The following is a 17,336-nucleotide window of genomic DNA, read 5'->3' as shown; positions in this document are numbered from 1 at the left end:
ATGAAGAAAAGAAAGATAACAAGTAACCACAAGTCAAAAAAAAAATACCTGAATGCATGCAACCTGGTCTCTAGTAGGTAGTGTTTCTCCAGCCAACCTTGATGATAACTCATGAAGTTCTTTGTCCTCCATTTCATCAACAAGATTTACTTGAGCTTTAGAAGAAGAAATTGAAATTCCTAATCTTTTTTGTAACTCTAAAATTGGAGATTGTTCAGTTTGGCTTTCCTGCAAAAAAAAATATGGCAGCAAAATACTTCTGCCACAATTAGCAATGCACCATCCCGCTTGATCATAGTCACTAATATAAGTGCTTATAAATGTTAAAAACCACACTATCTGAAGTATGCAGACAGAATGGATACTTATTATAGACCCTGAGTTTTACATCATCCTTCATTACCTTTGGTAAAGACTGTGGTGAACCACTTAATGTTGTGACAGATTTGCTTTCTGGAAGAATATCTGGAGGAGCTGAGAGTAATCTTTTTGCAATAGAATCATCTGCAAAAGCATCATATTGGAAGAGAACTCAGACGTACATAATGTTCTTAGATCTTCTGTGAGAATTACAAATAACTATTGACACCAGACAGAGCAGATGATGATTAACATGGAAAAGATCTAAGTTACAGGACTAATTAGGAAGATAATTGGGATAGCCACTGGAAAGATGGAATGCTAGAGTCAGATAAAAACTTAGGAAAGAAGCTTGGAACTACTTTTTCAACAGTTTTTGTTTTCAAGCATGAACTGCCTATGATTCTTCATTTGGAAGCAGGACATAAAGACAGCCATCCGATCAAAGCTGAAAAAGATTGCAAATTTACAAATCTGTGACCATGTCCTGAGAGGACAACATGCAACAATGCTGCATACAGTCACAGGTATATCATCATCAAGTCAGATACAGTTGTAATCTGCATCATCAAAAAGAACTGCTTCTCTTACCCAAAAATAGGAACTGCTTCTAAGCAGTTCAGTAAATATAATATGGAACTGTTTTTTGAAATGGCTAGATTAAATTGGTCCAGTGGCTTTCTTTGTAGAAAAAAGTCGCACAAGGACCATTCATCTCACCACATTAAGAAAAGTTAATACCTTCTGGAACTAGCCACCATAAATCACCAAATGTAGACTTTCCATCAAAGCCCCCAAATAAAAGATAGCGAGCACCAATGCAAGCCATGGAATGATATGCTCGAGGCGGAGGAAGTTCATTACTTGTAGTCAAGAGCTTCCACTGCACAGAGACTGGAAGACATGTAGTAAGACAACTGCAATGTAGCTTTGAAGGCAAAAAAGGAAAAACAAAAGTATGATGTTGGACACTCTTTGCACGCAAGAAATGTTTTCTATCTAAATGATCCCATGTATGGAAGGAAGTGAGATGTTTTCCTATCCAGATGACCAGAAGCATGGCTACAGGTGAAGCAAAATGCAGGACAAAGAACCAAACAATATACACAAGAAAATCAAACAGTTAGGAATATAAGGAATATATATATATATATATATATATATATAGATATATAGATATATCAAAATAAATGAAGACAGCGACGAGTTTATCAAAATAAACACTACAAGTCTACTGTCTGGTGCCCAAAATATAATTTTCTATAACCAATAACAGAGTCACATTTATTTTAAAACACCTAGGTTAGAATAAAAGACAAAGTAAGATCCTATTGTATGTTGACATTCCAAAAATCAGCGAAACAAATAAAAAAAATATTTTCCATTAGGTCTTTTAGATGAGTCATTGATTGTAAACCAGAATACAGACAAAACTTGTGCACCGTCCAGGTTTTTTGATCTTATAACAAAAGTCTACACAAAACAGCTAAAATATCTAATCCATGAAATCTTATGTCACTCGGGATTAGCACTAAAAAAAGAGAGAGGAAAGAGAGATACTACAGAGACAGAGAGAGAGATTGTTCTCATTCCAAAAGGATTAAGGCTTCACTCATACTGATGAAAAATCAATAAACAACAATCTGAAATGCAATCTACACCATTGATCATGATCTCTGCAGAATAAAATGTATAAAACAATATCCAATAGATTTGGATGCTTCCATACAATAAATCATGCAAAATATCATTACCAGGTCATGTAAATGGTTAATTTTTGGATGACTTGACCCCTAGAATATTTAGTTTTTCTTTCTAGGTAGTTTTTGTGATGTAAATCAAGATGCACAGTGTGGATCCTCCATTTAAAAACTCTATGTAAATTTATGTACATGTAAACATATATAACACACATGAAAACAAGTGTGTGCCTGCACATCTTTATGCATTCACATGCACACAGACACAGACATGCACTCTCATGAGTCAAATCATGAATAAGGTCCCTTGGCTGCCAATGCTACTCCCCAACTATCTAGCCATTCTGTTGTTTAACACTTACCCCGGTCCAAAATAATGCAGTCATTGTGATAGATATCATACCGACTGAGCCAACCTCCAGTTCCATGCCCACCAAATAACAACAGCTGCATAAAGAATAAATTTAGAAAAATCAATCAAGCAAAAGAGGAGGGGAGGTGTAACCTGTGACGCTTAAGACGATCACAAGAAACTCATTAACAAGTCAAACTGAAACATAAAAAATGATTAATGAAACAGTAAGCAATCATAAACTCCACGGGCCTGAAACATCCGCCTAATTGCTCAGTGCAATTGAAATTATCTGCTTGCAAGAAAATCATAGAACAGTAGATAGAGGTAAAAGGCCAACAGATCTCAACTAACCCACTTTCTTCATGAAATTCTTCTTATTTGCCTTTCATGCTTTCACGAAGTTTTATATCTTATCGGGTTATATGCAAAGCTCAAGACATAATCATTTGATTGCTTAAGAATGTTCATGATACTGAAAAGTTGTCATCTATCAATTATTCAATGGTCATTTCAAATTCACTTACAGTTGAATATCAAGACAACCTAAAATATGTTTTGCAAGTCAAAAAAGGGCATACAATAGCCAAAAAAAAAAAGATGAATAAAGACAAACCAATAAGCAGATGCACGAAAATGTGATAAGCGATACAGATAAATATGATGAATGAAGGCTGTCCCTTTATACGAAAGGGACAACAAGAACAGAAAGAATAGAACAATAAGATTTCAACTTGAGGAACGATGGGTTTTCATCAGTTTGTCTTCCCAAACCAACTAGTCACCCTGGTATTAGTATCAGATACTTCATTCTTCAGTTGTTCACTCTGTAATATTCAAATATATATTATGCAGTCAATTCTTCCTTATGTCGGTCCTTCAAGTTTTGTTGCAAATACTTATTCATCCAGTTTTTGATATTTATCCATCCCTACCAAAAGAAAGACATTAATGAGCCTTAGAACTTTAGGTAACAGATGAAGTAGCATGAAACTTCCCGTGGAAAACAAATCCTGCATCTTACTGACAAGCCCATTAACTTCCTGGGTGTTTCGGCCATAACATATAATTCCGATGACAATCTGCAAGGGGCATGTGCATATTTAGGTACTTGGTGTCCTTTCTGTCACCATCCCCCAAGCTAAAGGAAATTCGTTAATATATCTGATAATTGTTTTGGGACATTGAGAATATTTATGTACTAACTTCCCAAACACTTTTTCTAAAAAGGTTTATGATCATGAAACACTGCATCACCAAGCAATTATGTTACAGATCCTAGTTTCAGATGAGTAACTAAAGGTCAATCCAAAATAAAGTCCAAGGAAATATTAAAGATAAATTTAATGAGTTATTTTGATATGGAATGGATATAGGCTATAAACCTGTTTAATTACGTGAAGATATTAAGGCTCAATATGAAGCATCTTGTTTTGCAAGAAAAATCAAGCAATCAGCTCCATGCACTTGAAAGGAATATGAGTATTCTAAGTTTCAGACTTAAAGATTTGCAGCACCTGACAGCTCAGATTACAAAACCTTAGTTCTCATTTAAAGTACTCAGGTTCTATGTTTGCAATATATTTAACTAATATACAACTCACATCTTATAACTAAAGCAGCAATGAAGAAAAAAATGATGCATGCACAAGAAACCAAACAAAACATCTAAAATGACAAATAAAAATGACTTTACATAGTGTCCTCCAGAAGTTACTGTATGGCCACAGCGAGGAGATGGGGCTTGTCCAGGAAGCTTTAACTGAGTCCACCCTGGTGTCTCGTTCTCTTTCTCATTGAAGATGGAAATGATCCCAATTCAAGTAATTCAAAAGGTGATCAGTAAAAAATGATTAAACAAGTAAATTTAATACATCCAAAATTGAGTTACTGACATAATAATACTTGAGCAACATTGTCAAACTGCACTTACACCAAATTACGGAAATATGTACTTAAACAATCAACAAGAATTGCCAAAAAACCGTATATGCCTTTGGATGTGGAGAATTTAGTATATCACGCTTTCATAATGCTTGAAATAAAAGAAAAGGGCAGGTTGCAGACAACTACTATAAAGGAAAGCCAAAGCACTATCAAGTAAAATACTCAAGAGAACATAGAATATATTCACTTAAAAAGTCAACAACTAGTTTAAATCAAAGTTTTGTGTTTTGAATGAGACTAAGATGAAACTAACTCCTATTTTGGTGTTCCAGCTAGTTCTTATTAGTTTCAACCGAAATTGAGTTTTGCCCTAGTTTCAGCCAAAATTGACCAAAACAATCATGGATAACACTTTTTATAAATTGTTTTTCCTTTAAGTGTCATTTTAGGGCATGTTACCATTTATTTAAATATGTGTGTGCAATTAGTATCAATCAAGGTTTAACTCTAGGAATTGGTACAATATACTCATGGTTTAACTCTAGGAATTGGTACAATATACTGACAAACACACAATAGTCATGGTTTGAAATACCGCTGCTAGCATTCCAGCACCAAGGCGCCTAGTCGCCGAATCCAACCCCAAGAGGGTCATCCCAGTCAGGAGTGATATGATCGGCATTGACCTATATTAATACCGGTATTATCAATACAAGGTCGTCTTGTCCGAGGCACCTCATGACACCTTTTTAAAAGAAAAAGGGGAGCTGGGTTCAACTATGCCGTTAAGCATCTTGTAAGGCCCTTCTAACCTCATAATGTGAGAAAGAGAGTAAAGAGAGAGACGAAGAGAGAGAGGGAGAGAGGAAGCAAGAAAAGAGCAAGAAGAGGATAAGGACCTTTTTTCCTCTCATCAGGGAGGGGATGCCAACTCGACAACCGAGGAGGGTACTCCATTTGGCTGAGGCTCACCGATCTCCCTTTTTTGACCCAAAGTTAGCAAAAATTGAAAAAAAAGGGAGAAAACCCATATCATTTTTTTTTTAATTTGAATTTTGGATATGTTATAGGGTGGAGAGAATCCTACAATATGGTGATTTTTCCAACCAATATATAATTTTTTAGTTTGAAAAAATTGATACATACTTGCATTTGTAGGATCCACAATTGCACATGCTACAATTTTTATGGCTGGATATCTTCTTGAAAATATTTGTAAACATAACTAATATTTTAATCAAGAAAATAATTAAAAATTTACAATGTCCTTACAAATCTGAAAAGAAATCAACAGATGTCCTAAAGTATAAATGAAATTTTTAAATTTTATTGTCATGCATTTGAGTAGTTAATTATTTTCCTAATTTTTAGATTATTTTTAATCAAAAAATAAATAAAAAATTTAAAAATGTTAGCTAAATGTAATAAATATGGAACATATGAATTCTAAAATTGTCATCTTGTATTTTATTATTATGTAATTTTCTAATTTTCCAGCTATTTTTAGGAAAATTACTAAAAAATTGTAAAAAATGATTTAATGTTAAAAACACGGAACATGTGTTTGAAAATTACTGAGAACAATTCTACACTAATTATCTTGCATTTTGTTTATCGATAAAAATATGGAACATGCATTTGATAATTACTGAGGTCAAGCATGACTCAGTTTGCACGCATTATATAGCTTTGGAGAGCCACCTTGATAATAAAGTCGGTCCTGTAACTATGTTTACATGTAATGAACGGATGACAAGTATGTCGAGTCAGTGAAGACATGAGAATCGGGGTAATCATTTTGAATAATACATTCTTGGAGCAATATGCAGATTTGGTCAATGCAGTAGAGACAGTTAACCATGAGAAGTTTCCGTAGATGGGTTTTCTTTACCCAAAGATGAGGAACACCAAGAAGCTGATTATTAACGCAATGGGTGACAGGAAGGCATCCAACTCTGCACATTATCTCTTATGTGGATCTGTCTATATTTAAGGATCGGAGTACAATGTTACTTCCTACCACCCTAAGCAGGGCTTCGATGAGTAGCAGATGTACACACATCCACAACATCAGGAGCCATGGCCAAGTCATTATCCAACATCTTATGACTAGCAGGGATGAGGACAATTTCCAAGCTGGAATAATATTCCGTGTTCAAATTACTAGCAAGACTCGAATGAGACATTGACATTCTACATAGGATTAGAGTATTAAAGTGAGTTATTCTAACTTTTTTATTTCAAAACTATATTATATTTGCTATTCTTGACTCATAAATGTTATTAATTGATTGATAATTAAGTGTCAATATCAATATAGACACTCAATTATCACATAGCCTTTAAAAATATTTTTTTAATATTAAAAAAAAGCTAGCCTAAATATCTTCATCATGCATAAAAATCTAAAAAGTAAGGAAAAGCAAAAAAAAATGATTTCTAGCCATCCTGATATGGTAGTGCTAGAAAGCCCTGTACCTTGTGTCAGTACAGGACAGCTCAATGCCATATCTGTCCGACCAAAAATCAGTACTAGGCCCAATACCTATGCTTAAAACCTTGCATAATATACTACTAGAGTCAACATAGCACCTATACCATATGTCGTTGCAAGGGCATACTCAACCTCCATATCATATTGATATTGGGATCAGTATGGTATGTCCCACGTGGCTTAATACAAGTTGGTACTGAAAACCTTGGCTTCATGATCAACTTTGGTCGTTCTTTTTTTAAGGCAGTTTGATTCTTAATGGTAACATTTGCATTGTAAATTATTCGTTGAAGTGGTTTTTCAAACAATCCAAATTTTATCAATTGTTCATAGCTAGTGTATCCAAAGAATAATAGATATATCCTCCTAAGTTTTAACAAAATACGAAGCAAGGTTCGTTGTATCCTCCTAAGTTTTAACAAAATATGAAGCACCGCCTTTTACTGGTACCGAACCGAGATATATTAAGTATGGAATGGAAATCTATCCTATCTTATGCAATATTTGAACATTTAGTCTCTTAGGACTACTATCATTAACTTATGACTGATAAATCTAGCCTTCAAGAACTATTTTTTGATATTTGAAAATTTTAAGAACATTTTCAACTCCAATAAATAAAGAAAAGTTTACTTTTTGAGCTATAAGTTTTATTTGGTGTTTATAGGAGTCTTTATCAAGAGAAAAAAGACAAAAGAATCTCGGCCCATCCACCTCCCCAACACTAGGGAGACCATTCACAAGTCTTAAGTTCCAGCTCATATCCAAGTGTAGTTTTACACTTTTGTATCACTTTTATTGACATTTACATAGTTATGTATTAGATAGATATACCATATAATTGAGAGACAATTTGTCCTTTAGAGTGATGCCTAACAAGATTCTTTAGAATTTCGAAGGATTTTAATATAATTTAAATTCAGATGTTTATTCAAAAAAAATTAACATATATCCAATGATTTCCAAACGATGCAAAATACTCTAAAATTTTGTGAAATATTTTTCTTGATTTTCTTTTTTTTTAGTTTTTAGAACTATTTAAGCTTTTGCATATATACCATCCAAAATACGTGTATTTCCACATATGCCCATGTCTTTGATGCCAGAATTGGAAGTGGACGCAAGAGCGGGCATTTCAAGTGGACATCTTAAAAAGTCTTGAAAGTAAGAAAGTCCTCAAGAGGTGGTTTAGATTAAAGGTTCCAAGGGTTTATGAAAAGGGTACCTCAACCTACTACAATTAAGACCCACCTAGAAGTGCTACTTGAGTGTATGCCCTTGAAAACCTAATTACTTTGCATATGTGCCCTTGTCGTCAATCTCCATTCAGCGCCACATTAGTTTACCACCTTCTTGCTAATTTAAAAGTCAACTCAGGTTATGAATAATAGTGATATCAAGGATTAACTCATTTTTGCTGGAGGGAGATCAACTTCCTCTTCTCCTCAACACCCCCTTATATTCAAGCCATTGATATTCCTCAACACTTCAGGACCAAGCCTCACGTAACTTCCTAATCACCACAATCTTCTTCCAAATCACCCATAACACTCATGGCCCAAGATTTAAGTAAGACCCCTGCCCCCAAAACCCAAGCCTAGCCCCCCTCTGTGAAACTTGTTACATCCACTCCCACCCCACTCTTGTATCAACCGTATCTTCTTTGCCCATGAGAACCACTAACCCTCAGCAATTTCATCCACCATGAACCAATGTTCCAGTTCCCTCCCATCCCCATCGGTCTCCACTTCTATTGCTCCATCAACACAATTTATAAGCTGTCGCCCTACTTATAGTGGAACATCAACTCCATCACCAATAAGGAACCCTACCTCAATCAATGTCGAGCAATGCTAAAATCAACTATCCTTGTCAAATTTCTTCTGCTTACTCTCAATTAACTATGATTCTTTGATATTTGAATCCCCATGTTGCATGGGTTGAGTTGGAAAAGAAGGGAAGAGGAAAGGGGGAGATAAAGAGACCTAATGCTGCATGGGTTGAGCTTCAAGGGTAAGGGATGGCAATGGAGATGAGGATCAGCGAGGCCTAGCAATCACAAATCCACAAACCTCTCCACAAGTTACTATGCTTTATGAACTTCCCTATTCACCTAAGGCAAAAATCTTTGGAAATTATTCCTTCTCTATGTACATGGATCTGGGAGCATGTTTTGATCATAATGAATTTAATGAAAATCAAATAATGTCAAGGTATACTCAATACAATATAATGACGAACAATAGAGTGCTCATGGGGAATATAACCTTCAACTAATAATCAGATCAAACACAGACCACATGAGAGAAGCTTTAAAATAATACATTTTCTAGATCCTTTTTGGTTTTAGATTTCTACATGAAGGTTTGGGGTTAACTTAAATGGCACTAAAGTCATTTTGAAAGAAAAAAAAAATTAACACCTTAAATGACATTTCAACAATGGGGATATAATTGCAGAATAAAGACAAAATCGAACCATTCGTGCAAAAGATAAAGAATTTACAATGACATTCAATTATTGATTTAAATGAATAAAATGATAACTGATAGATGGCCAAACAAAATGGAACAAACTACAAAGGCAAATAAATTTGCTTAGCAAAATGGGGATATTGACATTTTTATTAATGAGCTTGGAAGAATGGATACTTCAAATTATATTCCATTCCATATCGAATATTGATAACCATATGATACTTCTCGAATACGTGTCTAATACTTCTCGAATACATGTCTGAAACAAAGCAAATTGTTCAACTTAATAAATCTTATAACATAAACATTGCAAATGATTGCCTTCTTGCCCGGTTATTTTAATTAAATTAAATAATTTTATGCATGTATTACAAATATGCTTTCATGGAGTAATTTACTCAAAACTGTAGCACCACTGAAAAAAAACATACTAGGACCATAACCCCAATCATGGACCATAAAACCTCATCTAACCATAATATCAAGCATAAACAAACCATAAACAAGAGTAAACAACCGAAAACAATCAAGACAAAGGAAAAAAAGAAAAGAAGAAAAGAAAAATCATGGATCTTGATACAATAACAAGATGCCACAACATGCAGTATGTTAGTACACCAGCATCCTATTAACATACCAACCTTGTCAGCAATTGATATCGGCATTGGAACCAGGTCTTTAAACCTTGGTGGACATCAATTATAGAATTATAATATCACATATTAGTTACTTCAAGTGCAAAAATATTCTCACAAGATGACAGGATATTTTAATGACCAAAAAATGAAAGAGAAACCCATGAAGTTATATACATGCTAATGGTATTTACATATCAACATGAGTAAAAGAAATAGGATTTGCTAGCTTATAGATGAGCATGCAGCAAATTAATATGATAAGTGTATGTTATGTATATATTCAAATATTAAATAAATACACATTAGAAAGTTGGGTTTGCTAGATATGGAGATGCTTTTTTTCAATTGAATTGTCTTGGGATAATATTCTGTGATTTGCATGGAGAGTTTGTGTGTGCATACAATTTTGTGTTTTACAATGTAAAAATGCAATCAATTAGTGATTTAAATTATAAATGTCAAAACCATTACCTTCTTCAATAAGACCCTTCAAAGCCCACAGATCACCCATTATAGGTCCACCACCACCTACCAACAGTGAGATGCAACCAAGTAAGCCTAATATGCAAGGTTCCTCTAGCATGTAAGCACTTTCTTGTGAAGACCTCCAACACTAATAGAAAATAATTTTATATTGCATAACTTCCAATCTTGCTTTTAAATAAATTCAATAAGCACAATATGTATATATCTACAAGCAAAACAAAAGAAATTTTAGAATTGTTTAACTAATAATGCTCTGAGTAATAAATCCAGTAGAGAAATTAGTAATGCCAGAATCTTCAAGAAAGTGCCAGGTCAGTCAAGTCAATGTTTTTTTTTTTTTTTTCAAATTTAACATGCAACAAGTTGAAGAAAAAAAAATCAGCCAAACAATTTCTCACATATGTTGCATCTATTGGTGTTCCTACATCGAGGGAAGACTGGACAGACATTCGAGAGCAATTTTACGGAATTATAAACAAAAGCAAATTTTGAGTAGTGAAGAGTAAACTGTAACTAATTCTCATTATAATCTTTGAGATCGTTGGTAATATATCTTGGAGGTAAAAATATACTACATCTACAGAAAGACAGATGGTAAGAAATTCCCATTAAGGGATACTTAAAAAATAATTTCTGAACCAGAGAAATTATTTATAAAAGCAAACAGAAAATCTGATTAAAATGCAACTACCATAATTGAGAAAAATTTAGGATTATCAGATCTCAAATCAACAAGCTAATTAGAGCATGACGTAACAGTCTACCTCTTCCACCAAAAATGAGCAAGCGCTTCTCAACCATGGTGGCAGAATGTCCACACCTAGGTGGTGGAGCTGACCCAGAAACTGACAATTCCATCCACTCAAGTGATACTGTTCAGGATAATAAGCAGCGAAATGGTTGTTAAAACACCTCTTCTAGATTCTATATTATATACTATAAGATCTGGCACTGATACAGTAGAAATTTAGGAGGAAAGACAAGTTGAATAACTTGTATCTAAGATGTACACATCTGAGAGCCATTTTTTACCATCCCAACCACCATGCCTGCATTTCATTTGAACTTTAATGAATTTATGGGTGCAAAAACTTGCAACAATCTTAACAGACATGTCTAGAATCACTTCACAGATATATACATGACAATTTTACGGTTTCCGATAGCTGAAGCAGCCGCAAACTCCCGTGGTGATGGCAAATCACCATAGCTGGTTAGTTCAGACCACTGCCATATATCTGGAAATAAAACATCATGGTTGTAGTTAATCATAGAAGAAGAAATTGAATGGGATAAAAGATGGATAATTGGATTTCTAAAATAGAAGCATCAAGATGGAATGATTTTGCAATGTAGCTAAGGAGCAAATAATGTATCCAAAATAGAGGAAACGTAAAATGCATATATTTTAGAGCATAAGATCAAACCATGTGTGCTAGTTTCAACGTGTAAGCATATTCCAGGTCACATGACTAAGTGTACAATTGTAGAACATGTACAAGTCAGAGAAACAAAAATGCCATAGACAAATACTACATGTTTATGGAATGAATTATGTAGATGACTGAAAAATAGATAAAAGCTAAAAAAGAAAGGGTTGGGTGGGGAACTAACAGCCGGCAATGACATGAAATTACAAGAACAAGCTATCGGCAGACTTATAGGATACCACAAACGAAAGAGAACTCAATAAGGGGCTGCAAGGAGTGACAACAAGCATAGAATATAGGCAATCACAAGATTTGCAAAGTATATGGAGAAAGATGTTGGTTGTGAAGCACATTGGTTATATTCTACCCGTAGGCCAGAAGACAATAACTTTTTAGTGCATTAACCAATTAAATTTTAGTTTCAAAGGGATATAATAAACCTACACAATGAGATTGCAAGTTATCCAAAAAAGTTAAGATAGGTTTACCTGTATCGAGCATCCAAAAGTCACCCAACCTGAAAAGCAAATATTGCTTGGTAAAAAGCTAGTGAAGACATGTTATTTGGTCACAGTTACAAAAATATAAGGACAGTGCATCAACCTCTTACTACCAGAACGCCCCCCAAAGATAAACATGTTGCAGTCAATTGCAACAGCGACATGGAATGCTCTAGGACTTGGACCAGCTTGCCCATCAGACCCACTGCCAGTACAATCAGGAGTGAACCATAATTTATTTTCTGCAACATAAAAATAAACAACAGTCATTTGGGAAAGTCCCAGTCACAGATAAGTGCCTGTAAATAAGATACAAGCTATACTATATATTCAGAGCTATACACGTATTTAATTGCACCAAGCACACAGAAATCTAGAAAAGAAAATATCAATGCAAGTCAGGCCAGGGATCACACACGTGTAATGGATAGAACATGTCAAATACATGCATGAAGCTGCATAATATCAAAGTCTAAAAAGAAGCATAAAATGTTCCCCAGGTCTACTAAAGAAATTTATAAAATGTATGAAAATATTATGTTATTCTGCAGAGACATAAATAAAATAAATCATAAGAAAATTAATGTTAGATCTATATTGATTATTCTATATGCTCAAATAATTTTGGCTGGTGGTTGTTAAGAAGTTAGAATAACATTGATGTCATCCCCACTAATCTGTTGAGCATACATATCATGTCACCATAAAATGGTACTTGAAATGATAAAATTAAAAAGGAAAAAAAGGAGTAAAGAGATGTCAAAAAGGGGAAGAATCAGAGGGAGGAGAGAGAGAGAGGAGAAGAATGGAAAAAACTGAGCCACAATATTGAATGTCAGAAAATCCACCAAATTCTCAAAATTGATTCATTTTAGACTAAGATCCATCCAAAAAGCAATCAATAGATATTCCTAATGACATTCTGCATCCCATAGTCCACATCTCCTTTGGATTGGTGCTTGCCTCATTTGCTGAACTGCAGGTGCATTTTCCCATCTCTGCAAATGAGAAATTCCTATCCCATTAAATTGTGCCGGACAGCAGCATGGCTCATGCATTAAAGGCTCAATTATACCGATTATTCATGCTCATCAATAAGGAACCCACTGTAAATTATGCTTTTTGCTCACATTTGCTTAACTCACTAAAGTCAACTTCTCAAAGGCTTGTTTTTAATGTCTTTATATCAGATCACTATAACGGTTCAGCCTCTACATGAATGTACACAGCTGATGCTGCAAATGAAACCTATTTCAGCCCCAACTCTTGAAAAGGGCTCATTTGATCAATACTTTGTTCCTCTGTTTTCCCCGAACTCTAATACATGCAGTCTTCAAAAACACCCATGTTTGTGTAAATATTCTTGATGCAATATTTTGAATATAGACATGCTTCTGCCAAAATAACCATTCCTTTAATTTGGAATGTTCATTCCATAGTCTTGATCTATGCTAATTTTCATGCATAAACACTTGGGTGCATCTATAACAACCATTTCTGCATAATTACAAACTTAGGTTGCTGAAACATACATTAAAAAGGACAGATATTGCTGTCATGCAACATTGGTACAGGGACAAAAACATGTGCTAATTAAATAACAGTTCACTGCTGTTCTGACCATCAGTATAATGATACTATACTAGTTCTCACCACTAGCAGGGGCGGCCCAATACATCTGGGGGCCTAAGGCGAATTCAGTAAATGAGGCCTCTTTTTTTAAAATAATAATTTTTTTAATAAATATAAAATACCTAAAAAAATGTTATGGAAATAGATTGCTGTCAAGTACACTATTTCAACAAAGATGCATGAATCTAATAAAGGTAGACAAAAAATCTCTTCAGTTTAATATAATTTTTGAATGAAAATATTAAAAAAAAATATTTAAAAAAAAGGCCCATAAAACTGTTCTTGGCAATACTGTTTATCCTGTGAAGCAAGAGCAGAATAGGAAAAGGTCATCCCATGGCGCTTCACGGTCAAAGAATTTGTCCACAAAGGAACCTCTCTGTAAGAGAAAGTAGGGTCATTGTGAAAAATTCACTCTATCTAATTAGTAAAAGTCCCATCCCACCATCTCCCCTTCAAGTGAGTACCCAAGCAGCCACTGCAACATCACGGCACAGCAGCCATTCAACCCCCCCTCCCTCCTCTTTCTCTACCCTCCTTTTCTTTTGCTAAGGACCATCTCCCCCTTCAAGTGAGCACCGAAGCTGCAACTGCAACATCACGGCACAGCAGCCATTCAACCCCCTCCCTCCTTTTCTCTCTCTACCACCCAAGAGGGGAGAAGAAACCGAGAGGAGAAAATTAAAAGAATCTCCACCCTCCAAGAAGTCCATCTCCAATCCCCCTATCTTTCTTCCTGATGGCCCAGCTGGATCAGGAGTAATGACTTGTGAGGGAAGGAAAACCAAGACCAAAACCAAAAAAGAGAAGGGATGAAAGATAAGAGTGGCTTCAGGCGTGTATCAAGCCAACCAAATCCCTCCTCTCTCTCTCTCTCCACCCAAAACAAAACTACCGTCCCCAACTTCCCCAGTTGCCCCTCTGCAGGCCAGGAAACCCTCCACCTCCCTTCCATCAAGGGGGAAGACTCGTAGCCAGCTTCTGCTCCCGGAGGCCTTCCATTGGCCCGAGGCCTTAGGCGACCGCCTCAGTCGCCTAGGGCTCGGGCCGGCCCTGACCACTAGTAATGGTTTAATTTCTCCACTAGACAACTACATAGTTATATACCCCAAATTAAAGATTTTGGCTTATGGGGCATTGTGGTTTTTTTTTTTTCAGGAAAGCTTATAAGGTTTTGTTATATTTATCTAGATGCACATTGCTTTACTTAGAGAAAACTAGATATAACATACTAAGTTTTCTTTTCTTCGCAACATCCAACATATCCAATTCCTCATCTATTAAATTCTTCGAATTACACATCAGTAAGCATTTCAGTAGACTATTCAATAGGAGTTTGTCCGTGCTATTAAGAGCAAAAATAACACCACCTTTCTATCCTTCCATTTTTATCATGTGATGAAGTTTTTAGAATGAACATAGTCCTGCACAGAGACCAAATCAATAGTCAATTTCTTTTTCAGCTTAACAGTACCCAAGATGATGTTTTTCTGGCAAAAAATATACAAAACACCAAAATGAGTTTGCTTCCTTTAGCTGAAACAGTATCGAGTTTCCCTTTCTTTTCCTTTGAATATTTAGATAAAATTTTCAAAATGGCTACTCTGTTGTCTGATAAGTCAAAGAATGAACAACCTATCTTATTTTGAACCTCAAACATATATGCGACACTTACAAATGCTCAAACGCAAGGAAAAGAAGATAGCGAGTTAGTTTGCCAATGGTACTACTACTATCATTATTCAAGTCAGAGAGGAAAAAAAATCCCAAACTGAAACCACCATCAATCAAATGCCAACTAAGCATGCAATTCGACAAACAGATTGATGACAGGCCATAAGATCGATGTGGAACTAGGAGAGGGGATGAAAGGCAAAGATACCGATGTCGTAGACGGAGATATCGTCGAGGAATCGTCGGTCCGCGAAGCCTCCGAAAAAAATCACTTTCGATTTACCAACATTCACGGCTGTGTGGCCACTGCAATTTCGAAAATTTTCAGGAAATTCGTATAAATTTATAAAACTACAACAGGAGAGAGAAAGTGGCAAACAGGAACGGAGAGGGAGAGGTGATTACCTGCGAGGGAGGGGGAGATTTCCGCTGAAATCCGAGGATTCGGCTTTAACCCAATGCATCTCTCTCCCCCGCTCGCTCGCTCGCTCGGCCTCACCTCTCGAGCGCAGTTCGCTAAAATAGCGTGGAAGAATGGGAGTGGTTGACGATGGCGCAGATCGGGTCCGACTTGAACACAAGGTCGCTATTATATCAGGCACTGCAACATAACTACTAGCGGGACCCTGGCCTGCTCGGATGGCATCAATTTTGAGTTCCAGTCTTTTTTTGGACAGCAAAATCTCTCGCAAGAAAAGAAATCTCTGATGTAATTTGGAAGATTTTAAAGCCCCTGGCAGGCCGACATTATTGCCAGATAGCAGCAACATTGTGGCATTATTGCCACCCAGTTGCTGTGGCAGCGGCAATAATTACCAATAATGTCTGAGCATTGTGGCATTGCACTGTAGCAATAATGTTGAGTGCTATTTAATTTGATACGGATCCATTCGTATCAAGTTATCATCGAATTGGTTGGAACCGTCCGTTTCAGCTGGTTACAGCAAAAAAAGGACTGGATTTGGCTTGTCCTACTACGATCAGGTCGGAACCATTTTCTGTAAGCAAACTGATCCAATTTTTGGTACTGTCTGAACCGGATGATTCAGTCTAATTCGGCAGGCCTTGCTTGTAAGCAAAGCATGTATTATATTTTTTTATTATTTCTTTCTCCTTTAATTCATGCGCAAATTTAAAGAACAAAAGAGGCCAACCACATATCTACATCTTTTTAATTTTTTTGATAATTTTTAATTCTAAATCTCTTTATCTTTAAATATGCTAGTTTGTACAATTCATCCCAGCCTTGCAAAGAGAATGGGTATGGTTAGTACTTATATGGCACTTTTAATCTAGTAATTGGTTAAGTACTGCAAGTATTTAAAAAATAATATTTACATATTTTATTTTTACTAGTGTCATAGAAAATCGCATGTCCTTGCTCTCAAACATTCAAAAAAGCTACTTGCGTTCTTTAATATTTTTATATAGAGTAGGTTGGATGTACCTAAATGCATTTATGATTTTACAATTTTTTTTAAAAAAAATTTATTCTTTTTATCCAAAAATATAATTTTAATTTTAAAAATTATATAAAATTTAAAAATAAAAATTTTTATGTCGGCATGTACAATGTCTAGAGATCTACAGCATATAAAAAATCAAACCCAAATTCAAAAATTTAGCATGATCTCCTCTTAATTTATAATATTTGAACTATTTTTTTAAGTTCTCCAAAAAAAATAAAATAAGAAGATAAACGAGAG

The 17,336-nt window shown here is 35.2% G+C and overlaps 1 protein-coding gene across 3 annotated transcripts in view; it reads right to left on the bottom strand.

The window, feature by feature from the left end:
• LOC103710132 (protein GLUTELIN PRECURSOR ACCUMULATION 3) overlaps positions 1 to 16,400 on the bottom strand; it is a 28,089-nt gene extending 11,689 nt beyond the window's left edge. For all 3 annotated transcript variants that reach the window (XM_039129860.1, XM_008795752.3, XM_026805838.2), the window contains exons 1-13: positions 16,036 to 16,400; positions 15,839 to 15,936; positions 12,428 to 12,566; positions 12,313 to 12,341; positions 11,536 to 11,632; positions 11,388 to 11,443; positions 11,159 to 11,266; positions 10,380 to 10,436; positions 4,109 to 4,200; positions 2,423 to 2,507; positions 1,102 to 1,254; positions 404 to 504; positions 49 to 228 (exon numbers count right to left, since the gene is read on the bottom strand). In XM_039129860.1, coding sequence (XP_038985788.1) covers positions 49 to 228; positions 404 to 504; positions 1,102 to 1,254; positions 2,423 to 2,507; positions 4,109 to 4,200; positions 10,380 to 10,436; positions 11,159 to 11,266; positions 11,388 to 11,443; positions 11,536 to 11,632; positions 12,313 to 12,341; positions 12,428 to 12,566; positions 15,839 to 15,936; positions 16,036 to 16,400 — 1,560 coding nt within the window. The remainder of the gene's footprint in view (positions 1 to 48; positions 229 to 403; positions 505 to 1,101; positions 1,255 to 2,422; positions 2,508 to 4,108; positions 4,201 to 10,379; positions 10,437 to 11,158; positions 11,267 to 11,387; positions 11,444 to 11,535; positions 11,633 to 12,312; positions 12,342 to 12,427; positions 12,567 to 15,838; positions 15,937 to 16,035) is intronic.
• Between the last annotated feature and the right edge of the window lie 936 nt (positions 16,401 to 17,336).

Source organism: Phoenix dactylifera, chromosome 9 (assembly GCF_009389715.1).
Source record: "Phoenix dactylifera cultivar Barhee BC4 chromosome 9, palm_55x_up_171113_PBpolish2nd_filt_p, whole genome shotgun sequence".
Classification (NCBI taxonomy): Eukaryota; Viridiplantae; Streptophyta; class Magnoliopsida; order Arecales; family Arecaceae; genus Phoenix; species Phoenix dactylifera.
The sequence above is the reverse complement of the archived record's forward strand: the minus strand, read 5'-3'. Positions and strand labels throughout refer to the sequence as shown.